General features: G+C 39.8%; 1 protein-coding gene across 3 annotated transcripts; it reads left to right on the forward strand.

Annotated features, from left to right (window-relative positions):
* The first annotated feature begins 504 nt into the window (after positions 1–504).
* On the forward strand, positions 505–27,828 carry ap3d1 (adaptor related protein complex 3 subunit delta 1). Of its 3 annotated transcripts, XM_058400885.1 has the most exons (34): positions 507–835; positions 7,639–7,734; positions 7,866–7,946; positions 8,184–8,264; positions 9,054–9,161; positions 9,339–9,468; positions 9,873–10,012; positions 10,112–10,185; positions 10,615–10,664; positions 10,761–10,810; positions 11,157–11,205; positions 12,457–12,602; positions 12,804–12,952; positions 13,213–13,443; positions 13,695–13,926; positions 14,162–14,307; positions 14,511–14,652; positions 15,429–15,500; positions 15,593–15,668; positions 16,167–16,363; positions 16,455–16,528; positions 16,828–16,851; positions 17,828–17,990; positions 18,531–18,677; positions 19,844–19,897; positions 20,510–20,611; positions 20,720–20,875; positions 21,507–21,554; positions 22,171–22,360; positions 23,188–23,276; positions 23,356–23,441; positions 23,531–23,652; positions 23,753–23,832; positions 25,205–27,828. In XM_058400885.1, the coding sequence occupies exons 1-34, from the start codon at positions 740–742 to the stop codon at positions 25,298–25,300; spliced, it is 3,777 nt and encodes a 1,258-aa protein (XP_058256868.1). In that variant the 5' UTR covers positions 507–739; the 3' UTR covers positions 25,301–27,828. The 3 variants fall into 3 exon arrangements, with proteins under 3 accessions (XP_058256870.1, XP_058256868.1, XP_058256869.1); XM_058400887.1 differs by lacking the exon at positions 19,844–19,897 and having other exon boundaries at positions 505–835; XM_058400886.1 differs by lacking the exon at positions 16,828–16,851 and having other exon boundaries at positions 508–835.
* Positions 27,829–27,879: the final 51 nt, after the last annotated feature.

The following is a 27,879-nucleotide window of genomic DNA, read 5'->3' on the forward strand; positions in this document are numbered from 1 at the left end:
TGTGGTCCGATCAAACAGAAGAGCTACTGATGCTCAGACGTTATTGCTGCGTCTGATAGAAAGGTGTCAGAATACACAGTGCATGACGGGTCAGGGCTGTTTTGGCATCAGAAGGGGGACCAACACAATACACTATATTAGGCAGGTGGTCATAATGTTATGCCTGGTCGGTGTAAATATTTTTGTGTTTTGTGACTTGACTGAGGAAATATTATAAATACAAAAATAGGAATGAAAACGCTGATACTTGGGAGTCGAGTACATTTTGGCGTTTGATCAAATTTAGACATTGTTTATAAAAATGATAGTAATCCCAACCAGAGAATTTCTTAATAATCAAAATATAGATCGAATTGCAAATCGCCTTCTTATTGGCTGGATAGTGCACCATTAAGCCTGGATAAGCTATTCCTCCATTACCTATGTAGTGCACTTTTGTAGGGAACAGCTGGTCATTTGGGATTCAGCAGTGTACTCAGTCAGCTGATCCGGGCGCCATTTTGTCAGCCATTTCCTAGACGGGTCCGCTGCCAGTCGGTGAGTTTGCAGTTACAGGAGGAGGACGGACCCAGCTGGCCTCGCCTTCTTCGGGCTAGGATTAGCAGAATATAGTGTTCTCCTGTGAGGACGATACTCAGGTGGATGAAAGACTGTCTAGCGGGCCTGTCAGCTCGGAAAACACCGCTTGGGGTCCCCGGACAGGAGCGACTGGAGGCTTGGCTTTGCAGCAGCATCAGCCATGGCTTTAAAGATCGTTAAAGGGAGCATCGATCGGATGTTCGATAAAAACCTTCAGGACTTAGTACGTGGCATTAGGAACCACAAGGAAGATGAGGTAAGATATTAGATATTAGTTATAATATATGCATCCCCATTGTCGTAATGGGTGTGAGGACGTGTCAAGCTACACTAGAAAGCTATTCAGCTAAAGGTAACGGTTCCTATTAGCGACGGCTAACTGCGCTAGCTTGCTAACTTCCTCTGTTTACTGACATTCCTCCGATTGCTACTAATCTTTAAACTCTTACCTTTACATGCTAACATAACGACATTTTCAGAAATGTTGCACACATGAATTAGTGCCAAAGGTGAACGACGTCCAAATATTTGTGGTCCATGTAAGTTAGCATCGGAGCTCTAAGCCAGGAGGAACGAAATGAGCATTACCGCTAACACTTAGCTAGAATGAATTAGATAACCCTGTTCTTCTGAAACGAACACGGAAACACGGTGTGGTCCAGCCGGCTCTCTGACATCCTCACGCCCGAGCAGCTAAACAAGCTACCCGCTATCAGGCAGAGCTGGTTATCGGTACCACCTAGTTCCAGGTGATTTAGCCTGCTAGCCTGTGAGCTAGTAATTTAGCTAAGTCAAGCAGGCTACAGTGTGAGCACAGCTGACTCTCCAGCTCCTGACAGCTGTTCTGTTCTTTTACATCAGTCATTTATTATAACTATTATATATTGATATAGGAGATGGTTTATAAATGGAAAGCAACTGGGATAGAAAGTTAGCAATGCTAGGTTAGAAGCTTTTAATTATTCCGACGTGAACTTGACCTTTTTGTTTCTTTGGGAAGTTCAGATGCGTCCAGTCTGACGTCAGCTGTGCTCAGTGGATATGTAAATATACTAAAAACATGCACATTTTTTAATATTGGTATTGCAAAAGGTTCAGCATGCAGCTGAGGGAGTGCGAAAAGTCGCTAGAAATCGGACGATGACGTCACGAACAGTTTGCATTTTCCTCGAATCGTTTCATTTCTTTGAGAAATACACCGATCTGGCATACACATTATGACCACCTGCCTAGTGTTGGTCCCCCTTTTTCTGCCAAAACAGCCCTGACCCATCATTTACTCTGTATTCTGACACCTTTCTATCAGAACCAGCATTAACTTCTTCAGCAATTTAATCAACAGTAGCTCGTCTGTTAGATCAGACCACACGGGTCAGCCTTCACTCCCCACGTGCATCAGTGAGCCTTGGTCGCCCATGACCCTGTCGCCGGTTCACCACTGTTCCTTCCTTAGACCACGTTTGATAGATACTGACCACTGCAGACGGGGAACACCCCACAAGAGCTGCAGTTTTGGAGATGCTCTGATCCAGTCTAGCCATCACAATTTGGCCCTTGTCAAACTCGCTGAAATCCTTACGCTTGTCCATTTTTCCTGCTTCTAACACATCAACTTTGAGGACAAAATGTTCACTTACTGCCTAATATATCCCACCTACTAACAGGTGCCATGATAATCAGTGTTATTCACTTCACCTGTCAGTGGTCATAATGTTATGCCTGGTCGGTGTACGTCATCTTTTGTCACAGCACCACAAACTATTTATAAAGTTACAGATATAAAGAAACAATGGTGTGTGACCATTGAGGAATTGAAATGGTTTTGGGTGCTTTTATTGTTTGTAAATATAGTCAAGAAGAGGTGTTTAAAATGAAGAATGAAGAAGTGGGTCTAAATCTAATCTAAATTGTCAATACTAAAGCGATCCATAAAGCTTAGAATGAATAAGTTTAAATGTAATATTTCTGATTTTTAAATATATAACATTATACAGACATTGTATCTTAACTTTCCCAGTAGTGTTGCCTCTCCCACACTTTCAGTGATTGGCTGTAACGTACTACATTTCAGGTGGACAGAAGCATCCTCATTTTCAAAACCCTCCAATTGCTGCTAATTGCTTGCTAGTTTAAGTGAGATGGGTTTAAATCTCTTTTAAACCTTTATAATTTGCTGTGATGTCTCGGGACATATACGTGAATACGTGAGTTTCGTTCACACTCGATTGTAACTGATGCATTGCTATGGCTTGCTATTTTTACTAGTAAAATGTTGTATTAAAATGCAGCTTAACTTCCATCAGAAGATTTTCTGAAATGTTCATTACAGGCACCAAATCAGGGATGCAATAAGATCTTTTTTTTTTTTATCTCGTTATTATTGGTCAGGTCAGTAGTGCCTTGTTGACAGTGATGCAGTCCTGAGACATCTTCTATGTTTGTGTAACAGCAGTGCATCTGGCTTTGGCTGTGTGGTGTGTAATGTAGGCCAGGTTGTCCTGTAATTTTATCAGTCTGCTCAGCTGCATGTGTATCAGCACTGCTCCATTTGTCCCCAGTGCATGTTCAACTATAGTCTCATTAGGAGCGCCGCATGCCCGAGGCGTACTCGCAGGACATGATGTGATCATGAAACGCTCATTCTTTAGTGTAGTCACAGAAAAACGTCATTTAGGCGGTTAATGATCCATCTTCATTTGCCTAATTTAGCAATAATAATGCTATAAAGCACTAAATCCTTTTATTCCAGCAAACCAGGCAGCGCTATCTATGTTGACGTTCTACAGAAAACATTTGTTCCTGCTCGTTTTTATGTGACAGTTGCGTTAAGTTTTGCTTAATAATATCATTGATCAGTGCCTCCATCTCCATATGACAGAAGGCTGTGGTTTCTCATCTATCAGTATTGATGTATGGCCTGTTCTGTGTGATGTGGCAAAAATATCTCAGTTTAATAATCCTTTTTTCCATAAACAGTATTTAACATGATATGTAGGATAGCTCGCAGCCAAAATATAAAAAATCAAAAGCTAAGATATTATTTAACGTCTTCGGAGTTAAAAGGGGAATAAAATGAAACTAAGGTAAAAATATATTAACACCCAAACTGCAAATTATTACTTATTATTAGAGTTTGGTGGTGTTCTAAAAGTGCTGTGGATATCCAATGAAGGCTCTGAAAGGATAACAGTTTCAGTACATTATATTTATATCAGAAGGCTAATTTATCCATTTCCGTTCTCAAGTCGGTTTTATGCCCACAGCAATTGTTCATTTACTTACATACACCGATCAGGCATAACATTATGAGCACTGACAGGTGATGCTTTAACTTGTTGTAGACCTCTGTAGCCTTCTCCATTACTGCACTGCTGGCCTTGTATCTGCGAATCTGTTGAGACGGAGCAGAGTTTGCAGTGGACATTTCAAACGTTGCAGCATTTTATGTCATCTATTTAGGTTAAGTTTCTCAGTAACACATTTGGCAAAGATATACTATAAATCAAGTCTACAAAAAAAGTTGTGCTTTGTGAGCTGAATTGAAAAAAAGAACAAGAGGAGGTGCACACCGATCAGCCATAACATTATGAGCAGTGAGAGGTGACGTGAATAAGACTGATTATCTCCTCATCATGACACCTGTTAGTGGGTGGGATATATTAGGCAGCAAGTGAACATTTTGTCCTCAAAGTTGATGTGTTAGAAGCAGGAAAAATGGACAAGGCGAGCTACTGTTGCTCAAATTGCTGAAGAAGTTGATGCTGGTTCTGATAGAAAGGTGTCAATACACGGTGCATAATAAGTCAGGGCTGTTTTGGCAGCAAACGTGGGACCAACACAATGTTAGGCCAGTGGTCATAATGTTATGCCTGATCGGTGTATGTTATGTTTGTATAAAACCAGTTTTGATTGGCGGAAGGTGTCCAGGTATTTTAACACAGCTCTGACAGTAGCGCTGTCTTCAAGGCACATCACAGGTTTATATTTTTGCGCTTATTCAAATAGGTTATCGTTTCTATAGTAATGCAAAAGACTTGCATGGAGGGAGCCCTGTATAACCATGAATATGGTGTTTATGTTTTATGAAAGTCCGACACATTAAATATAACTATAAACGGATAATAGAATAAAAGTGTAGTAATTGTTATTGCTGTGGTATAAGAGGAATAAAACCTTGTGAACACATGCTGTAATCTGCTTCAAGGTGGTAACTGTAATTCCATTAATTAACCCCACTGTTGATGATTTTCCATTAACGGCATGTCCCAAGTATTCTATTTCATACATGGATGGAAACATGGATCTATTTCAGCTCTGTGCAGCACAAACCCACTTTAAACAACAGCTCATTAAAACTCCTCATTCGGCAAGTGAGTCATTATGCTGTCTTCAGACCGCCAACATGTAAACATCAGCAGCTTATTTAATGCTCAATCATTTAGTCTGATTATGAATCATAAGAAACTGAAGAACTGTTGCACATGCCTACATTTGTTCTATTCATAAATATAACCAATTCATAAGGGCAAGCTCAGGTACTTCTAGTTTGTGTTTCTTTTGTGTTTGCTGTCACTTGTGTAGATGATTTAGTGTTCTGTAAATAACCTGAAATAGCTTCATCCTGTAGAATGAGACATTTAGTGTGGCTCCGGGTGAGAAGCGTTTGTAAACACCTGACCATCACACCCACTTTTTGAGTCTAGATTAATCCCCCTTCGCTTTTATAATAATTTCTACTTTTCTGGGAAGGGTTTCTGCTAGATGTATTCATTAGTGAAGTCAGGCACTGATGTTGGGTTTAGTCCGCGTTCCTTTCAGGTTCATCCTAAATGTGTTCAGCTGGGTTGAGGTCAGGGCTCTGTGCAGGCTTCTTGCAGGCCATATTTTCATATAGCTTGCTTTATGCACATGGGCTGGAACATTTTTAATTCAGTGACAAGAAAAACATAATGCTACAGCGCACGAAGACATTCGACACAAGTTTGTGGCAAGAGACTGGTGAAGACCCATATATGAGTGTGATGATCAGGTGTCCACAAACCTCAGATATCCACTGAGGACTGGTAAACTTTTCTGTTCAGGGAACATTGTGTTAAGGGATAGGTGTTTTTTTTAATGTAGTGTGTTTTACATGTCAAGGCTTTTGAGCGTAGTATCCCTTTTCGCTCTGTTTCATCCGGAGACATTTGGAGTCAGATGTCATGAAAGGCTCCACCTGTGTAACCTGTACCAGCTCACCTAGATACAGTGTCTGTTACCCGGCCAACCGTGGACAGGACTCTGAAATATTCATCCCCTCCTGAATTAAGCTTGTGTGTGGGTGTGTTTGCATGTCCGTTTGTTCAGCTTTTGCCTGGCCAAGCCCTTTCTGTTTGTTTTCCCGATAGTACTGTCTGTGCATAGGTGAAGTCAGATTTTCTAGACAGTGTGTTACTTTTTCACTCTGTTGAAGGTGTGGATTTCATTGGTGTGTGTGATGTGTTCTGCGAGTTTATGATGTTTGTACTTGGAGTGAAAGAGAGGTTCAGGTCGTTCTCTCAAGAGACTCTTACTGTGCTCAGGTTGTGTGTCTGAAAAGGCTTTTTCTTCCTAATTCTGTTCACCCAGAAAGTATACCTATTGTATAACACTATAAACAACCGGGATGCTGGAGGGAAGCAGCTGTGGATTCTTGGCCCGTCTTCTCATTCCTTTGCAGCTTGGAAAATGTACACCACTGCAGTTTCTCCCATAATGCCTCATTCCCTCTCCTCATTCTGTCTGTATGCTGTCTTATGACTTAAGACACATGACCCTCACTCCATACAGAGTGTGTGTGTGTGTGTGTGTGTGTGTGTGTGTGTGAGAGAGAGAGAGAGAGAGAGAACAAAAAAGGAGAGAGAGGTGGACTGACTGAGGTAGGGAGAGAAAGAGAGAGGTATGGACTGTGTGTGAGTGTGTGTGGGAGAGAGTGAGCGAGAGAGAAAGATGGACTGACTCAGAGAGAGAGAGGGTTTTGTTTTAGGTTTTCATCTGACAGAAGTGCTGACAGAAGGTTTTTTCACGGTGTTACTGCTGCTGGTTTAAAATCTTGTCCTTGACGTATCACAAGATCACATTGTGTCTTAGCCAAATGGCTTAAATACACACTTCACATAAAGGATCCTCTCTGTTGGCTCAATCCCCCATTTCTTCTAAAGATTTCCTTAGCTGTGGCTAGTGACTGGTTGAAAATTGTTGGTCCAGTTAATCACGTTTACAGCTATACCTTAACTTTAGAGTGAAACTGAAAATGTTTAAATGTATCCCCAAATAATGAGTATATTTTTAAACTAGGTTTGCAAACTGTGCAAAAGCTAATAGCTAATCATTCATTGTTGTCGAGTATTAGTATATAAGGCCTTTCCTTAATACAGAAAAACAAAACGAAACAAAAAAACACCAACATTTCTTCAAATATGCACTATAGGGTAAAAAGGATGTGGACACCAGACCATCACACTGTATGCATCGTCTGAACACTCTTTGCTGTTATAATAACGGAAGGATTTCCACTAGATTTTGGACCATGGTTGTATGAATTTGCCTGTTCAGCCACACAGGCATTAGAAATAAGGAGGTACCATTAGCATTGCAGGTCAGGGCTCTGTGCAAGACACCGACTCCTCCACTCCATCCCTGGCCCACCATGTCTCAGGGCTCGCTTTGTGCACAGGGGCATTATCATGCTGGAATATATTTAGGTCTTTTAGTACCAGTAAGTAAAATTGTAATGCTACGTACCCTACAGTTGTGCTTCCAAATTTGTGGCAACAGTTTGGGGACGATTCACATGTCAGTGTGATAAATAGGTGTCCACACGTTTTACAGGTTTCTTACATAAATTGCTTAATCTTTCATTCGTGAAATTGATGAACCAGGTTCCTATTAATTATATTGCAGTAAGATGATTATTTACTAGGGCTGGACAATATGACTCTTTTATCACTTATATATAACATTAAGCTGTAAGGAGGAAGTGAAACAATCCATCACTATCTCCCAGATCAGTGTATGATTCTCTCCACTGTCTCTCCACAGGCCAAATACATCTCCACATGCATCGATGAGATCAAGCAAGAACTCAAACAGGACAACATTGCTGTCAAAGCCAACGCAGTGTGCAAGCTCACCTACGTAAGTCCACCAGTCTGTCCTTTGCATGCTTGGTATACATTTGATGTACAAATGTCATCAGCTCCTGTGTAGGTTTTTCTTTGTGACTAAACAGTTTGCTTGACTATGCTGTCTGTGGTGTATGTTTACAGTTGCAGATGCTTGGATATGATGTCAGCTGGGCTGCATTCAATATTGTCGAGGTGATGAGCTCTTCCAAATTCACCTACAAGGTAAGAAGGCAAAAAAAATGTCCTTCAAAGTCTTATAGGGACACATAAACCAGTACACCAGAGACAAGCAGATTTATGTCCAGGTGATTTAGTTTTTGATACACTCAAGAGCCAATAAAAATCCCTGCTTTTATTGACGTTTATAAAATGAATGTTTCCATGTATTATTTTATATATTTATTTATTGATTTATTTATTATTTTATTCTTTTTAAATCCTGTCTTCTCTTATTCACAGCGAATTGGTTACCTGGCTGCCTCACAGTGCTTTCATGAAGGCACTGATGTCATCATGCTGACAACCAATCAGATTCGCAAGGTAAGCAGTATAGTCTTCGTTTCGTATGTGTATACAATGTACAGTTGTGTTCTACTGAATCTCAGCAATATACAGTCATGGTGAAGGACAATCAGTCTTATTATTTGGGAATCCGCAGGGTTTCTTTTTCAAGCCTTTGTCCGTTCAAGTACATTGCTTAGCTTCAGCAATGTAAGTACACCTTCAAGCTCCCACAGTCATCCGTCAGGCGTGTTGACCTTCTTAGCAATGCTGCCTATGAGGCTCATGTGATGATGTAATAGGAAGCACTTAACACGTTTCTGCTGACAAGGTGCTGCTGCTTGTTCAGGTGACTAGTGAACCCTTTTAAAAGAACCAGGCCGTAATTCTAGCAGTTTGAAAGCTGAACCGTTGTGTGATTAGTCAGTCAGAGGAATTATTAATGCAGAGTGTACAGATAAGATGAACTATTATTTAATCAGGTGTAAGAAATTATTATTGCAAAATGTAAATGTGACACCTATGGAAGTGCGCAAGATTTAGATTTACAAGACTTAATTTAGCCCCACTAATCTTCACCACAGCCGCACTGTTATATTAATGCTGGTCAACATGAAATCTCACTGGAGTAGTTGTCATGATCATGAAATGATGAAATCTCCTGCTGTCAAGATTCTTAGTCAAGAGCTGCATCATTTGCTGTGGAAAAATGTGAAACAGATCTGGGACCCACAGCAGGACCTTGGAAAAGTGCTAATTGGCAATTTGCCTCTCTTGCCAAAGAGTCATGATCTAACTTTTGTGACTGTTTTTCTTTCCTTGCTCCAGGATCTCAGCAGTCCAAATCAGTATGATACTGGCGTGGCTCTGACTGGCCTCTCCTGCTTTGTGACCCCTGACCTGGCCCGTGACCTAGCCAACGACATTATGACTTTGGTGTGGCTTTTCATGTATATTATAAGAATAATTTTATACTAAAGTAACATTTAATAAATACTGCTCATCACTATGAAATGATTATAGAGTTTTGAATACACTGCTTTGTTTTTTGTATTCATGAGGTTTTGCATATGTCCTGATTCCTTCGTAACTCTCTCTCTCCCTCTATCTCAGATGTCTCACACTAAGCCATACATTAGGAAAAAGGCTGTGCTTATCATGTATAAGGTGTTCCTAAAGTACCCTGAGTCTTTGCGGCCTGCCTTCCCCCGACTCAAGGAGAAACTGGAGGATCCAGACCCAGGTGCGGAGGTTTCTTTTAGTGCCTCATTCGTTCGATCACAACAAACATCATCTCTATATTAAAACAGGAGTCGTTTAGGAGTGTGTGCATGTTCATACACAATGCAAGAAATGTTGTTTTTTAATATCGCTCAAATTTTATTTTAGACTAATGTTTATTTGCTGCACCAGTAGCTTGTGTGTGATGACTGTTGAAGAGAATTTCATCGTTTTTTTTTTTAAGTAACAAAGGGAGTCTTTCAACTTTCAGCCATGGTTGAAACTCACTTATAATGGAAGCTTTATACATTACTACATAAGGCTAGTTGACTAGCCTTATGTAGTAATGTATAAAACTTTCTTTCCAACACTGTAGTGAAGTAATTCAGGTTACCTAAATGTAAATTCGGCTTCTCCTTGAACCAGGTGTACAGTCAGCAGCAGTTAATGTCATCTGTGAGTTAGCCAGAAGAAACCCCAAGAACTACCTGTCCTTGGCCCCCCTTTTCTTTAAGCTGATGACCTCCTCCACCAATAACTGGGTTCTCATCAAGATCATCAAACTGGTATGTGGAAGACACCTGCTCTCTATATTTGCGTTGTCATATGTCCGACTGGCTGGTTAGAGATACATGACATGAATGTACATGTTTGAATTTTTTTAGTTTGGTGCCCTCACCCCTCTGGAGCCTCGTCTAGGGAAGAAGCTGATTGAGCCCTTAACTAACCTCATCCACAGGTAACATCAGTACTCCTACATATAACTACAGGTGAATGATTGATGAATGATTTTTACACTATTTTTATTACTGTTTACCCATAATTGCCAATTAAACAAAGGATATATATCAAGAATTTTTATTTAATGGACTTATTGATTGTCCAGTCTTATCTTTTTAAAAGGCTCTAAAGTAGTGCATTAAAGGTATGTCTATTGGACATACACCTAGATTTGTTTTACTATATTTAACAAAAGTGAACCGTCAGCCATTTTTAAAGCAGAAAGAAAGTTATTTTTTGTTATTCTTTTCCTTAAAACACCATTCAGAAATCTCTTAAAACTCTTACCCTGGTGCACCACCCATCTCTGACTGACTGTAGCTTCTCTGTTTATAGACAAATCCTTACTCATTTTTTTATTTTTTTTCCCCTTTTACTTATCTTTCAGTACCTCGGCCATGTCTTTGCTGTACGAGTGTGTAAACACAGTGATAGCAGGTTAGTTTTTGCTTCACATCGTGGATTTAATTCGAATATAACAAACACTTAATATCACTTTATTTACTGTATTATTGCCCTGTTTCTCCGATGCAGTGTTGATTTCTCTGTCCTCTGGGATGCCCAATCACAGTGCTAGCATTCAGGTGGGTCTCAATTCTTTGAGTTTGAGTGTCTTGGCTGAAATGTGTCGTATTTTTTTTTTAATGTAATTGTTCTTAGATGACTGGATTTATTGAACGAATCTGAGCATATATGTAACCTTAGATCGGCTGTGCTGGCACAATAGGAAATGATGAGCAAAAATGAATTCTAGGCCCATATCCTGAGCAGTGATGCGATTTCTGTAGATAGATCATGCAAGTTATCAATTAAAATTGAAGACAATGATTGAGAGAAAGAAATCCGCTGTGGAAATGTCTTGAATATGAATATGCTACCACTAGCTCTCACTCCCTGGTCTTATCTCTTATTTGTTGCTTCCATCCACAGCTCTGTGTGCAGAAACTGCGAATCCTGATCGAAGACTCGGACCAGAACTGTGAGCCTTCTGTCAATGCCTGCAGTGTGTCATTTTCTCATTGTCTGCGTGTTTGTGTTGTAGCCCCTCAAGCCCCCTACGCATGGAGGACGTGGAGACCTCCATCCTGGATAACTCGAAGCTGCCTTCATGCATTAGTTCAGACTCTGCAAATGAAGGAACAAAAAGTTCCAAAATAAAAAAATTTTATATAAATATAAACACATTCTCTAATTGGATGGTTTAGGTTTATTGATGGTGTAATTCAGCTTCTCACAGTTCAGAGCTTAGCACTGGAGTAGCATCTCAGAAAGGTTCGAGTTATCAGGCTCCCATTGAGTGCAGTGAGTAGAGTAACTGCAATACCTGGACTGAGAAGTTTTGTTTATCGTTGATCTTCGACAAGAGCTTCTCATTCCTAAATTTAGTCTCAATAAGAATTCTGTTTTCAAGAAAGTAAGCAAAAAGGTCTTTTTGCATATGAATATAACTGTTAGAATAGGCAGCGGTAGTTTAGATATGTCTCCCAGATATGTCTTAAGATTTAGGATTGTTATGTTTTGCAGTTAAATGTACTTTTTGCTACTTGAATATTACCTAACAATGGAATGGGTCAGATGTTGTGGTATTTTTGTAGGATATATAGAAATTAATTACAGAAGGCTAGTCTAAAATTCCTCCCTTGTTTGTCAGAATAACTGAACAAAACCTTTATTGTTAATAACAGTGCATCATTATGGTGTGTAACATGCAAATGTGGTGACTAAAGTTATCTGTTCATGCATTTTGTCAGTGTGACCATTTTAAACCATATTCCAGGGTCACATTGTGTACCTTGCGATTGCTGAGACTGCTCACTGGTGTTCAGTCGATTAAGGAATCCAACTGCATAAGGTCCTTGATCTGCGTGCTGACTCAGCATTATCCAGTGGTCAAACATTTATAACACCACTGTCCTCACAAAATCGTACAAAACCTCGAGTCCTCGTATGTCTGTCTTGTGTTGTGTTTATATGTTTGTCTTTCTATGTGTCTTTTCATCTTCTTTTGTGTTTGTGTGTACTTGTGGTGTAGAGTAATGTAGTCTTTGTTTAGCTTCAGTACATTTAAAAAAATTTTTTGAAACATTTTAGTTATATAGTATGTATATATTTGACTGTAATATATTAGATAAGATAAGCATGTAGGAGATCATGTCCTAGGTAGATAAGTTTAAAGCTAGTCTCTTGCAACGACTCTCTTTTTCCTTGCTGAGTGTACTTTTGGTTACAGTGAAGTACTTGGGTCTGCTGGCTATGTCCAAGATCCTTAAGACGCACCCGAAGTCTGTGCAGTCACACAAGGACCTGATCCTGCAGTGTCTGGATGACAAGGACGAGTCCATCCGACTGCGTGCTCTGGATCTTCTCTATGGCATGGTATAGCAGCTGGTTCATGCCTCTAAATTTGTCTTTCCTGTTGGTTTTAATGTCTTTGTCTTCAAACTTAAGCAGGTTATCAGCTCTTATGTACCTTTTGACAGTGGCTTGAGAGTTTACACTAATTAAACCCTGATGACTGTGATGATCATATGACTTGTACATGTTTCACTGTCTGTTGGTACAAAATGTCACATGCAGGTCTCTAAGAAGAACCTGATGGAGATTGTGAAGAAGCTGATGTTGCATGTAGATAAGGCTGAAGGCACCACATATAGGGATGAGCTGCTAACCAAGATAATCGACATTTGCAGCCAGAGCAACTACCAGTACATCACTAACTTTGAATGGTAAACACACGGCGCACACACAACCATGGAGGATGATCAGATAACACCCTGCTAACCTCATTTCACTGTGAAAAGACACTTATCTTTAAGATAGAGATATACACCTTACAATTTTGTTATTTGCTCTTTGTTATATTCCCAGAACACTATGGGTTCCTTTTGAGTTTGGTTTCCTATTTGAATGTAAGAGATGCACTTAACTGGCTCATTGATTTTATTACTTATTTATTTATTTATTTATTTTTTGTTTATGTTCTCAGGTACATTAGCATTCTGGTGGAGCTAACACGGCTTGAAGGCACCCGGCATGGTCATCTCATTGCTTCTCAGATGTTGGATGTGGCCATCCGTGTGAAGGCCATCCGAGCATTTGCTGTGGCTCAGATGGCCATGCTGTTGGATAATGCACACCTACTGACAGGCAACATGCAGCGCAATGGCATCTGTGAGGTCCTCTATGCTGCTGCATGGATCTGTGGGGAATTCTCTGAGTATGTCAAATTGTGAATTGTTTGGAGAATACTGGTTAAGATTAAAATATAATTAATAGCTGCAGGTATTATTGCTGCACTATTAAGTTTGTATTTAAGAATAGATGAATGGCACACATTAGAGTATGTGGGTCTTTTAGCAGCAAGATCTTAAACTTGCCCTGACTTTGCTTAGAGAATAGACAAAATAAAAAATTGAAAGTTGCAATTTGAAATGTTTTTAATTGTATTATTGTGCATCATTTTCTTAGACACCTGGAGGACCCCATGCAGACACTAGAGGCCATGTTGCGACCCAAAGTGGCAACCTTGCCAGGCCATATCCAGGCTGTGTATGTGCAGAATGCTGCGAAGCTGTTTTCAACATTGCTTCAGAAACACGAGGGGACAGAAGACGGTCAGGTTTCCCAGGAGGCTAGTCAGCTGCTCATAGACAGACTGCCTCTGTTCGTTCAGAGTGCTAACCTGGAAGTACAGGAGAGGGTGAGGCCTGAAATTATATTTACGTTTACTAATGTTTTTCCTTAGTATACAATGGCAGTTTACTTCCTGTACTCAGGTGTGACTTACAATATACCAATAAACTAAAAATCTAAAATTCAAAAATACACCATTGAAACAAGCAAATATTTGCTGTTTTGAATGTACTTTTTCCACACATAAGCGCGCACACAGAGTATATCCCTATTCACTGTTGATTTCTTGGTCTTTTTTCCAGGCATCCTGTATTCTACAGCTGGTGAAATATATTCAGAAGCTCCAGCAGAAGGATGTGGAAGTAGCCGAGGAGGTATCTGCACTATTTGCAGGAGAACTAAACCCTGTGGCTCCTAAAGCTCAGAAGAAAGTTCCTGTGCCTGAAGGGTGAGTTTACTAATGAGATGAGATCTTGTTTTTGCACCCAAATTCTGTAACAATATCATAAGATACTAAATCAATAGTCATATGAGGAGACAGTAGTTTGCCTGTTGTTTGTGTTTTTCCTTTTGTCCACCTCTACATGAATCTTCTTATCCAAAGGCCATTGAAATGCCTTGCACTAATTTAGTGTGTGGTTGGTTTTGCAGACTGGATCTGGATGCTTGGATCAATGAACCTCCATCAGAGAGCGAGTCTGAGGATGAGAAGCCCAAGACTTTGTTTGCTAAAGAGGAGCCCAAGCACTCTCGACCTCGCCACACTGAAGTAGACGAGAAAGAGCTGGCAAGGGTGTGTATACCTGCACAGACATTTTATTTATAGTTGTTTTTTCCCCCCAAAACTGTGTGTGTGTGTGAGAGAGAGAGAGAGAGAGAGAGAGAGAGAGAGCGCGTCTCCATCTGCCAACTGAAGCTTTATAGAGCTGAATATTTTGGTTATTTTCACAGCTTAAATTACTTGACAGAAAAAATGATCTAGTCTGTTTATTCCCAGCAGCTGTTATGACTCTATAAATCCTGTTGTGTTTGTGCCCTTGACAAAACGTTAGCAAGTCTTTGTCTGTTCTGCATAACAAAGCCTGTGTTTTGTCTTTCTTAATTTTAACTTTGCATGTGTTTAAATGTGAGGCGATAAAGCCCTGTCCTAGTGGAATTAAAAAAACATAAGCATTAAACTGGTACATTTTGGGTCATGTACACTGTATATAATGCATACCTGTAATCATCAGACAGTCCATTATATAAGACCAGCCCCCAGACATTTGAATGAATTATTTAAATGATTGCTTAAAATGTGACATAATAGAGTTGTGCCAGTTATATGACATTTTTTGTTTTGTGGGTCTGTCTAATCCTAAATGTATTAATGTCTGCTATTAACACAAGTAATGTACTTGATGAGCAGCAGGTTGTGGGATGCCCAGAATTGAACCACAGCTTTAGCTGACAAACTCCACACTTATTCATACGTAAAAATGAACTCCTTTATTCCAACCACAACCGTTTTTCAATACTTTCTCCTGGTTCTGGTGCTAATCCTCCTTCTGTCTCTTTCAATCCGAACAGAGAAGGGAAGCCAGGAAGCAGGAACAAGCCAACAACCCCTTCTACATTAAATCGTCCCCATCCACTCAGAAGGTATAGCAGATTAAAGAACCTGACATTCTGAAAGTATTGTATATGAGAAAGTGCCATCAGGTTTTAGTGCTTGTGTGTGTGTTTTCATGCAGGTTTATCAGGACATGCCAGGTGTAGAGCACATTCCAGTGGTACAGATTGACCTTAGTGTGCCACTCAAAGTCCCAGGTAAACACTTGTTTAATGAGAAATGCAATTATACACTTTTCTTTAAGTTCGTATATATATACACATTTGCATTTTTAAAGATTTTTTTATTTTATGTTTGTTTTGGATAATAAAGTGAGATTACTAATTTTTTTTCTAATTAGTATCAATCAAGGAGTATTTGTATTTTGCTAAAAAATATTTATTGCATTATTTTTTTTCCTATCACTCAGCTGGAAGGCACTGAGTATCCCTTTCCTTTGTAAAAATAGTGTATTGAGTTTTGCTCATTTTGTGGATTTATTTTTAGTTTCAGCCTTTTTTCTGTGTGTGACTCATTCACTCCCTGGAAATAGCTGTACTGTTGCACTTCAGTGCCTTCAATCATCACATTGTCAGTTGTCTTTGTCATCTTTGTCTGTATTGTGGCTTTTAAAGCAGTACTGGCTATACATCGATGACCACTCCTCTTATCGGCATCTACTGATTTTCGCCCTCATGCTCTTGCCCCTCTCTCAGGGATGCCCATGTCTGATCAGTACCTGAAGCTGGAGGAGGAGCGTCGACAGAAGGAGAAAGCAGAGAAGAAGAAGAAAGAGAAAAAGAAGAAGAAAGAGAAGCGTGGGAAGGGGAAGAGAGATGACTCTGGCCCTGAGAGTGAGGAAGATATCACACCTGCTCACCAGGTGGATATAGTCACTGAGGAGATGCCAGAGGTAATTCAGACAATGTGTTGTGTTTTTTGATTCACAAGGGAAAAAAATCCTGTATTTCGGTTTTAATATTTGTTATAATCTTTTTTTGCAGAATGCCTTGCCAAGTGATGATGATGACAAAGATCCTAATGATCCACACAAAGCCCTGGACATCGATTTAGACAAGTATGTGCCATCTGTCTTTGCATATGATTCAACTAGTGTCAGTATTTAGACATCCCACTTTCACAAACATTTCCTGCCAAAACGTGCCATGTGTAAATAGCTTCATTATTCCTCAGGCTCTTTAGATTACATTTACCTTTCATTTTTTTTTCCCCCTTTAAATCGATTGTTAGATCATGCAGTCGAGGGCACCAGTAAAGGCGGCCCATAGCCAGTCCACTTTCTCACACACACACACACACTTTGATCTGCCTCTTTTGTTTCTGTTTCCTGTGCACACACTTCTGTCTTCCTGCCAGTCTGCTTTCTGGTGCTAACTGCAGGTGAGTGCTAGGTCCATAAGCCAGTCTGATGGGCTAAGTAATGACCAATTCTCCTTCTTTCTTTCTTTCTTTCTTTTCTGGACTATGTGTTGTAGGTATTTGGGAGTAGTAGTCGAACCGGGGATGTCTCTGTGCTGCTGACAGGAAGGCACTCCTTCAGTTTGATCATCTGTGCTGGGAAATGAGTTACTCAGATTTTTTTTTATTAAATCCATTTTGTTTGCAGATTACAGATGAACAGATTGCATATCATTTAAAGTCTGCACATTAAAAATCTACGTTAATGTGATTTGAACATTTTTGTGTATGTAAGGAAAAAAATATTAGTCTGAGTTTACTAATGTCAGGTTAGTTTGGCTTTTTCTAGTTTGTGCTGTAAACAGAAAATGAAATGAAACAGAAAATTGTCCTTTCTTTGTGGCTTGTAGAGTACTTTGCAGTTTCTTGGTAACATGACAAGCTGCACTTTTATTAAATTCAGTAGAGAGAAGGATGATGCTACTGAGGGAATGACTATTTATAGCACTGCTAAATTGAGTGATAAAAAAGATCTCACTTGTTGGCAGACCTTCCACACCGTTTAAGGGTAACTAGCAATGAATCAAATAACAGACTTTTAATCATTGTTAAATTGCTTTGGTGTAAGAGAAATAAAACACTGCAAAGAATATACTCACACCACCCCTTTGATTTTTCTCTGACCCCACACACAGTTTGTCCCAGCACAGTATTCATGCTGAATGACTGCTTAGCTTAGATTGCTCAACACCTTTGCCTGTTTGTGTTCTTCGGCAAGTCTGAACCCTTCGATATTTATTTAGCTCCCGCCCCCCACTCCCTCATCGGCTTCCTCTTAGTACTCAGGTGCAGAATACTGCCCCCTGCTGCGCTTGGCCTAGAAAGTCTAGTCCCTTACACACACTTTGACAGAATGTGGATCACTAAGAACAATGAGTGTGTGTATGTGTGTCTCTAGGCCCCTGGCAGACACTGAGAAGCTGCCAGTAAGGACACACCGCCCTGAGGTTGTTAAGAGCCCTGGGACAGATGAAGACGGAGAGAGTATCCGACAGGAGCCTAAGAAGAGGAGCAGCAAGGAGAAGAAAGAGAAGAAGAAAGACAAGGATAAGGACAGAAAGGTGTGTTTGACTGAATTGTCCTGAGGAAAAGTAGAAAGCCGTGGGTATTAATTGAGCTCTAGCAGCAGTTCTGACAGTAAGTCAAATAGCACGGTTGTATTAATCTGACGGTTCTGGTATATTATTGTTTCTATAGAAACTTCTAAGTTACAGGGATTTGTATGATGGACTCATGACATAAATTGATTTTAAGTTATGCAAAAAAATTCTTTGGAGAAATGTTAATATAGATTTTTTGGAGAGGGAGTCTCCCATGTACATTGCTACAAGATGTTCCTTCAAGTTTTCCACCACAGGAAGGTCTGAAGGTCAAGAGGGCTTTGCAGTTTTTTTTTGATACCATGATTTTTTTGTCTTATTAACTTGGAGAGAAAGTAAGACAGTACAGAGGAAGAAAGTAAACCGTTACATTAATCAACTCTAATTGGATCTAAAAGTATTACATCATTCTTTTCTTACAAGATGTCTCCAAGTGTGTTATCCCTAATATATATTCACAATTAATGAAGATATCCTTATGCCCATATTTTGTTGTTGCAGAAGAGCAAAGAGGAGGAGAAGAAGAAAAAGAAGAAGAAACACAAAAATGATGTGGAAGATGAGCCGGTGGAGCCTCACTCAGAAAACCCAGTGCTATCGAAAGAGGCCAGTGTGGAAGCAGCCCCACCTACCTCCACATCTGCCGAGGTGTGACCTTTTTAGAGTTTTTAGAGAAAGTGTTCGTAGGTGTTTGGACAAAAAGTGTTCCAAAGTCCCCACATTGCAGAGTTTAGCGTTAACCTGAACACCCACACATCACTGAATATGTAATACACCAGCTATTAATATCTGCCGGCATTTTGGATGAATATAGCAGAAGTTACCAGTAAAAATTAGGTCTTGCCAATAGTTGCAGAAAAGACCAAAAATGTGGATGTTTTTTTTCCCCTCCTTTCCTTCTTCTTATATCATAAGGTTTTGTTCAGAATCATAAACGGTCTGTTTTTCTATAATATTTTGATGAGTAGTATTTCAAGGACCTAAACGCTGAGTGGTGAAATCAATCGATCCCTTCATGTGTTTTAACCAAATTACTTTAAGTTATTTGGATTATTTAAATCTAACATCTATGTATTTTATTCAATTTTGGTATTGGGTTTATATGCAGCATAATATTAGGTTAATGACGCAACACAAGAGGCAGCTCACAAGTTTTGTATGGAGGTGTTTTTGCCGTCAAATTAAAAATCCACCCTGAATGTCAATATTTATAATTAACATAGTGATGTTCTTAATAATAATAATGTATTTACTTTAAATTTCTTTTGTTAACATTTGTTCTATGTTAACATATGGTTACTTTACCCATAATGCCCCTTGATTACTTGCTGACAGTGATACTGACAGGATTTAGCCAGGATCTCTACTTAGGGCTTCAGTCTCATCAAGCTCTATCATCTCCTCATCTGTAGAACATCTCAGCTTCCAAATCTCCCGTAATTCTATGTTTGATTTCTTATTAATATGATGTTAAGCAGCATTGAAAAGTGAGACAAGAATCTCTTGCTCATTTGTTCATATTATTATTATTATTTATTATTTGTTTATAACAGTAAAATCTTATTGTTATCCCTTATGCTTATGATCATTGAAAATTCTTCTCCTGTTCTATTATAATTTGTAACTAAAGGAATAACAAAAATACTGTGTCGGCCACCAGAATCACTAAAGCACGTCACAAATATTTCAGTACGTGTCTGCTTGTCAGGGTGAATTTTTTTTCCCCCCTCAAGTCCTCAGTGGTTTAGTTTAAGGTGTAGTGATACAGCTGGTTTTCTTATAACTTATTCTGTTCCTTGCCCTTGTTGTTCTAGGCGGCCGATTTGGATTTCTGGCTCTCTAGTGCTCCTGTTCCCCCACCTGCCAAGGTCCGGTTTCACCCTCCCTCATTTCTTTCACGTTGTGGTGTCTATTTTTGTCTCTTCTAACAAAATCTTGCAATTTCATTCTCTCTTCTCGTCAATGTGCCAAGGTCTCACTCTGTCTCAGGGACTGTGGTTATTCATTTCTGGGCTGGCTGTGAGGTTCTTCCTGTGCATTTGTCTGTGTGTCTGACCAGCTTTCATTAACATTGTCTTGTGTCTTGCTTTGCTGTAAAACCAACATTATTGCAGTCACAGTCATAGAGGAATACTGCTGACAGTTCTGCTGATCCAGGCTCTCACAGGCAGCTGTTGATCCTGCTGATAACACGTACAACTTGTATTCCAGTGTGTACTTTTTTTTCTGAGACAATATCATGAGACATTTTATTGCTTACTATTTTAAGTTCTTTTTCCCCTCTTTCTCAGCATCATTTACAGCCTTTTTTTTTCTCGGTACCATTTTCCAGAACAGTATTAATTCATTTAAACAGGAACACTGCTGCAAGAGCAGACTTGTTTAATATGCATGTTCTGTCATATACATAGGTGTGTATTAGCATGTGATCCAAAACTCGCTTCTCTAGTCGCATATGCTAATTTGAAGAGTGTTTTCAGGAGGCAGCGGTTCCACCACCAGCCCCAGCCCCTGAGACGAGTGTAGCTGCAGCCCCAGATTCTGAATCGGACGAGCCCAAAGATGAAGAACCAGAAGAAGTGGTGGGTCAAAGTTTCTGATATTACTGGTTCCAAACAAAGAAACAGTTGGTAAATCTAGTGAACTTGGGTGGGGGAAATGTAATTTTGCCATTTCTGCTTCTCATTCAGAAACCATCTAAACATAAGAAGAAAAAGCAGAAGAAAGAAAAGGATGAAAAGGAGAAGAAGAAGAAAAAGCGGCATCACCACCACCACCACCACAGTGAGGGAGAAGGGAGGGATTCGGTACAGAACGGTACTGTGGAGGAGGAAGAGCCACTACCGGTCAGTCACTTTCCAACACATCTGTACACCACAGTATGTGAACAAAGCCAAATTAGAGTAGCGCTCAGATCTCTCTCTTGCTCAGATGCCATTCCAGTGTAAGACGTACTAATCGCCCAGAATTCATTTTAATGGAACAATTAAATGATTAGATATTAGACCTAGCACAAAAGCACTAACCTTAAAACCTCTGCCAGGTGACTGTGAACAACAATTGGGATCCCTCAAGTCCAGTCCCACAGAAGAGCTTCATTAGCACAAATTGTTGAAAAAAATGAATGCTGGCTATGATAGAAATCAGTCAGAACACACAGTGCATGGTAATCATATTACCTAATGGCAGTGGCCTCTTTCAGTATAATAATTTGCCCTGTCCCACTCTAAAATCGTTCTTGGATGATTTGAGAAGCATGACAATTTATTGTGAAGGCACAAGGGGGACTTGTCCAATATTCGTCAGATGGTTTTAATGTTATGGCTGATGAATGTTCCAGTCCATTCCATGCACCTTAGCACAGTTAGTAGCATTAAAAGTAATAGCATCGTAAGAAAATATGTGCTGCTTAACTGTCCTATTTATTTTTTCCACTTCCATGTGTTCCAAGCGTATGTATGTTTTTTCTCTTTACAGCCCATGTCAAACTACTGCCTCCTAGCTGAGAACACATACATTAAAATGGTAAGTGTATTAGCGATTTCAGTTCATCCATGCACATCCCAGTAACGAATGAATTAAATTAAGAACCTGTGGTGAAGTTAGTCCCGCTGACTGGAAATGTTAAGGTTTGTTTATGGTTGTGTAGAGTGCTTATTGATTATTAGTGAACCATGTTGCTAAGTTAGACCGTAGATAACTTGTTCTGTTATGGGATTTTGGTATTTAAATTTTGCCCTGTTCCCTGTCTCCCTCCCCTGTTAAAGATGAAGGAGGATGCTGATCAGGTACTGGCAGATAAAATACAGCTTCAGTAAAAAGCGTTTGCTATTTGCTGTGCAGTGCTTCAGGACAATGTGTCTGATCATGCTTGAAACCTAATGTGCGTTTTATTCATATTAAATACAGCAGTGTGTTCCGGCTTATCTGATAGTACAGCAGATTGTACTATTTGAAATATATTTTCCTTTCCTATTAGAATAGGCTTAAGTTCCTAGGAATCTTAATTCTAGATAAACAGATCTTTTCATTTTCTTAGGAACTTAAGTGTGTTTTTCAGAGGTGTGAGTGTTCTGCTTGTTAAAAAATGTACTACATCATTTCATCATACTGAAAGGGCACTATGACTCTCTCTTTCCAGGTGTATGATATTCAGGGAAATTTGCAGGATGGCAGTCAGGTTGTGGTGTCTGTCATCTTTGAGAACAAGAGCAACAGCTTCCTGAAGTCCATGGAGTTCAACGTGTTGGATTCCCTCAACTCAAAACTGCAGCGGCCGGATGGAGCTGGACCCCATGATGGGCTTGTTGTGCCCTTCCAGCTGCCACCAGGTATGACCAAAAACGAAACTGGAGACGTGATCGACGTAACATGCTTATTCATAACAAGATTATTATAATTCCATTGCCGCTCTACCCAGCAGTGTGTTTTAGAAAAGAATGATCTTATACTTCTGTGTAGTTGCACATAATCATATTTGCTCAAAAATGTAGAGAGAGGGGTTGTATGTAAGTGAAGCATACAGAAGAGGAGAGGGTACACATTTCTAAAACCTCAAGATAAAGTCTAATAAATCTGCAGTGCCATGTCTCAGGCAAATGCTCATTGCCTGAGGATAAAAGTGTATCCTGTAGCCTTGGGATCTGAAATGTTTCAGCATGTTTTTTTCCCCTCTACCCTGAGACCTGCTTGATTACTGAAGCAGACTTTTCTTAGCTGGCTCAAGGTCTACCTTATAATATAAACAGTAAAGTGAGTGAGACAACAAAGTTCTGTGTTGTTGTTTGGAGATAAAATTGTGGTCATCAGAAATGTAAACTGATAGAAAACAACAGGTGGCATCCATGTTTTTTTACGTTCTAGAAACAAAATAATGTATAAATGCATAATGCATTTCTCTTTGGGAACATAAGCCAGGTCCATACGTAATATCTAAGAAATATTTCTTCTCCCTATCCTTCCTGTTACAATACATGGGACTTGCTGTACATTATGGTTTATGTGAGACACTGCCCTCTAAAGTTCACACTCGCACTCACACAGACCTTAAAGGAAAAGCAAACATCATGCCCATGGCCTCACAAGAATTTGTTCACATACAAAATAAAGACAAACCTGAGGTTTTATATGATACCGTTTTTGCTCTGGTGTTCTGCAGGTGTGTCAAATGAGGCCCGCTTCGTGTTTTCAGTGCAGAGCATCGTCATGCCTCAGAAGCTGAAGGGAACCCTCACCTTCATAGTAAAGGTAAAGCTGTCCTCTCAACACACAGGGAACATGTACACAAGGGTGACACCCATCACAAATCTATATTTTTCTGCCACAGTCAGAAGATTCCTCAACTCATGAGAAACTGGACTTCAAACTGCACTTTACCTGCACATCATACCTAATCACAACTCCATGCTACAGGTCAGCAATAAGCGGATGCTTCTGAAATGTGATTTCTTTTTTGTTAGCCTAGCTAGATTTAATTGAATGGATCTAATTTGTATTAACAGTGATGCATACGCCAAGCTGCTAGAGTCTGGGGACTTAAAGAGCAGCTCTCTGAAGCTGGAGGGAGTCAACATGCCTTTCCACCACCTGTTGGCTAGAATCTGCTTCCATCACCATTTTTCTGGTAGGCATTAGGGAAAGCAATTTAATCTTTGCCCAGCACATCCGTAGTGAAGATATTATAGATTTTCCAAACCTCTGATGTACTGTCTTTTTTGGAACAGTTGTGGAGAGGATCGACTCCTGTGCCTCCATGTATAGCAGGTCAATCCAGGGTCACCATGTCTGTTTGCTGGTCAAAACCGTAAGTTCTCTATGAGTATGTGAATGTTGCATGATGTAACTTACAGGTAAATAAACATTAATGTTCGAGAAATATTCTTAAATGCTCTAGATGCCCGAACATACACTATGTTGCCAAAAGTTTTGGGACACCCCTCCAAATCATTGAATTCAGGTGTTCCAATCACTTCCATGGCCACAGCTGTATAGAATCAAGCACCTAGGCATGCAGACTGCTTCTACAAACATTTGTGAAAGAATAGGTCACTTTCAGGAGCTCAGTGAATTCAAGCGTGGTACCGTGTAAAATCACAGAGGGGGGTCAGCGCATACTGAGGTACACCGTGAGCAGAAGTTGCCAACTTTCTGCAGAGTCAATAGCTACAGACCTCCAAGCTGCATCACTCTTCCCTTTCTGGCAATCTGATGGACAAGTCTGCATTTGGTGGTTGCCAAGAGAATGGTACCTGCCTGACTGCATTGTGCCAAGTGTAAAGTTTGCTGTGCTGGGGATTATGATGTTGGGTTGCTTTTCAGGGGTTGGGCTTGGCCCCTTAGTTCCAGTGAAAGGAACTCTTAATGCTTCAGCATAGCAAGACATTTTGGACAATTTCAGGCTCCAAACTTTGTGGGAACAGTTTGGAGATGGCCCCTGCTTGTTCCAACATGACTGCACACCAGTGCACAAAGCAAGGTCCATAAAGACATGGATGAGTGAGTTTGGTGTGGAAGAACTTGACTGGCCTGCACAGAGTCCTGACCTCAACCAGATAGAACACCTTTGGGATAAATTCGAGTGGAGACAAGCCTTCTCGTCAGGCCTTCTTGTGCCTGACCTCACAAATGCGCTTCTAGAGGAATGGTAAAACTTTCCCATAAACACACTCCTAAACCTTGTGGAAAGCCTTCCCAGAAGAGTTGAAGCTGTTATAGGTGCAAAGGGCAGAACAACTCCATATTAAACTCTATGGATTAAGAATGGGATGTCATTAAAGTTCATGTGCATGTAAAGGCAGATGTCCCAAAACATTTGGCAATATAGTATATCAGGAACATTAAGAGCTGATAGCAGTAGAGAATGTGAAGTGCAGACAAAACACCACCAAAAAAACCCCCCACAAGGACTCATATGTATATGGGGAGTGGCAATGACTTGTTAATCTTGATTAAGGTTAGACTATATAAATATATAAAGCGTTTTCCTGGGTCTTCGTAGAGACCATAGAGTAACCATGATGAACACACTCATAACTCAGCACTGCAGTGGAAACGCACATTTCCCCTCCACACAGTGAAAACCTGCTGAAGGACCAAAACACTAAGAATATAATGCATTCTCAAAAATATCCATTATACGTGTGGACATGGTCTAACTTTGACTCTCTTGGTCCTAGGCTGATCAGACAGTCTCCATTGATGCTAAATGTGATGAGCCGTCACTGCTGGGGAATGTGCTGGAAGAGATAAAGCAGACCTTCTCACAATGCTGATTGTGTCTGAGAGACCAACAGTGCCCTTGACCTCCCATTCCCATACCCTCTTGCTGAATCTGACACTCAATCATATCACAAACACTGAGGCTGGTTTCCCCTCGTCTCTATCTACCTTATATTTATTGGAACTCTTGATTAGAGTTAGCTTTATCTTTTATCCCTCTCTCTCTCTCCCTTTTTTTTTTTTCTAGTCTTCTTGTGTCAGCCTCAGTCTGGTGTTCGATCTCACTAACCTTGCCACCCCATTCTACTCTCCCATTGTCTTAAAAGTCTGACTCTTCGCTTATTACCTGGATTTATTTGTTGTTTAATGTTGGTTGAGATGTTTTTTTTTTTTTTTTTTTTTTTTGTATTGTGTTGCATTTTGTTTGTTGCTTTCTTTCATTACTGTGTCTTTATCTCTGCATCTGTTTAATCTTTGAATTAAACTTGAGGTTAGTGTGTGTTCCACCCCAGTAAGTGTGTGCGTGTGTGTGCGTGTGTGTGCGTGTGTTTCTGTCTCTCATGAAACCAGAGTACATGTTCATGTTCAGTACATGATTTTTTTTTTTTTTAGTTTTATGCCTGAAGCCCTGCCCACCTTTCTCCTAGCCACTAACCTAAATTTTCATTCAAAGCCATCACTATACTGCCCAAGCAACATACATAAGCCCTGGAAACATGGCTCCAAAAGTGCAACCTAGTGTGTGTTTTTGATCGAAAATCTGCTTACTTTTGCGATCTTGTTTCAATTCACTCACTAATAATCCAGTGGCTTTTTTTTTTGTTTTTTGTTTTAAATAACAATGACTGATCCAGATGCCTTTTCTTCTGTTTTCACACTGATGGAATAAATCAAACACAACATTGTTACTATTATGTTAGAGTTTTCCACATTATTGTAAAGGACCTAGCTTTACAAGTTTACTACACACTAAAAGCCGCTGTGGAGGTTTGTATTTAATGAACAATATAACTAACATGGGAGAATTACTTACTAAGATCATTACTCCTGCTTGCTGCTTGCTTAACATCATAACCAGAAACCAGATCTCTTTGTTTTTAGAAGACTCCACATGCATTATGAAGGATCTTGAACTCTAACAAATCAGTGACCAAACCAAGAGTATCAGATGAAATAATTTCCTCAGTCAGTATTGTACTTGTAGTGGTTACTTGTATCTCTGTGTTTATGGTAAGCTGCATATCTTTCTGGGATGTGCCCTCCAACTCCTCTCTGTCTGCATCACCTTTACTTCCTGTGAACTGGACGAAGGCCAGACTCATGCCTGCGTTTCTCCGTTTTCCTGCTGCTTTATTCACTTTGGGCGATTGTGCTGAATTAAGTTCCCCCGATATTTTTCCATTTCATATAACCGTTCCCTCTCTAATATACTGACCAATCAAAGAATTTGCTCAAATGGGATTCCTGGTTTTGTTCACCTGGTCCAGCACTCTGTAGCACACGATTGTAACATCCAGCTGAGACAGGTGGCTTCTCTTCGGAAAGTCCTAGAATCAAGATTTGTTGCACAATTCTGTTTGATACTAGCCAGTGGTTTAAGGCAAAAAGCTTCTAATACAGTTGATCGCAAATGCTGTCCAATAAGATCCAGACTGTGTCCATGTAAATGACCAACCAGTGAGGTGTGTTTCCCCTAAAGTCTGCGCATTTATGTAATCATCAGCATGTGAATGCAGGTATTGGTGGATTATGTCTGAATGGAAAGTATAATCAATATGAACACAGGCTAAACCGTGACATACAGAGACGCAACTGTAATTATTATTATTTTTAAAGAAGACATTTTCTGTGCAAAGTTAATTTCAAATGAATCTTGCATGAGTGGAAATTTATAATTATTATTTTTTCCTCTGTGTCTAAGGACAGGCATACAAACCATCCCTAGCATTCCCTTTTTTGTTGTTGTTGTTTCCTCATTTTCTTTTATGTATAAATATATACAGTATATTAAGTGTACGTTGGCTTTATCATACTACACTTTGAATTGTATAATGTATTTTTATCTGTTAAGAGTACATACAATTTAGAAAAAAATCTTGGAACGGTTTTAAACCTTTAAGTTTTTCATTAAATTATCCTATTAGACAGTCAGGTTTTGTTGATGTTAGACACTGAGAATAGGGTGTAACCAGCACATAAAAACAGTCCACGTACTGATGATGCCCCATCCATCCCCCCAGCCCCCCCCCCCACAACTGACAACCACCCCAGCCCGACCCTCAGCCTAGCCCATACACCATCTTACCCAATCAATTGTAGCGCAAATCTTGCTGGATTTTGCTTGTATCACTCAATGTACTCTCAGTGCTCTTCGTTGGAAGGTACTGACTCCTTCAACTATGTATTTTCTGACTGTATGATGTAATATAATGTTTCAAGAATAAATGAGAATGACCAGTGATTTGCTATTTACATTCCCTTTAATTGAGAGGTTTACCCAGCAGAATTATGATAGATGTAGGCTGCTGTAGTTTTCTTTTGTTGTGTGAAAGTGGTGTACCAATAAATTCCCACTTCTGAACGATTTGTATTTATTTATTTATTTATTTATTTATTTATTTATTTATGTATG

Source organism: Hemibagrus wyckioides, linkage group LG10 (assembly GCF_019097595.1).
Source record: "Hemibagrus wyckioides isolate EC202008001 linkage group LG10, SWU_Hwy_1.0, whole genome shotgun sequence".
Lineage (NCBI taxonomy): Eukaryota > Metazoa > Chordata > Actinopteri > Siluriformes > Bagridae > Hemibagrus > Hemibagrus wyckioides.

Coding starts and splice junctions, on each gene's coding strand:
- ap3d1 (XM_058400885.1), top strand. CDS start 740: ATGGCTTTAAAGATCGTTAAAGGGAGCATCGATCGGATGTTCGATAAA. Junction 836..7,638: donor GGAACCACAAGGAAGATGAG/GTAAGATATTAG, acceptor GTCTCTCCACAG/GCCAAATACATCTCCACATG. Junction 21,555..22,170: donor AGAACACATACATTAAAATG/GTAAGTGTATTA, acceptor CTCTCTTTCCAG/GTGTATGATATTCAGGGAAA.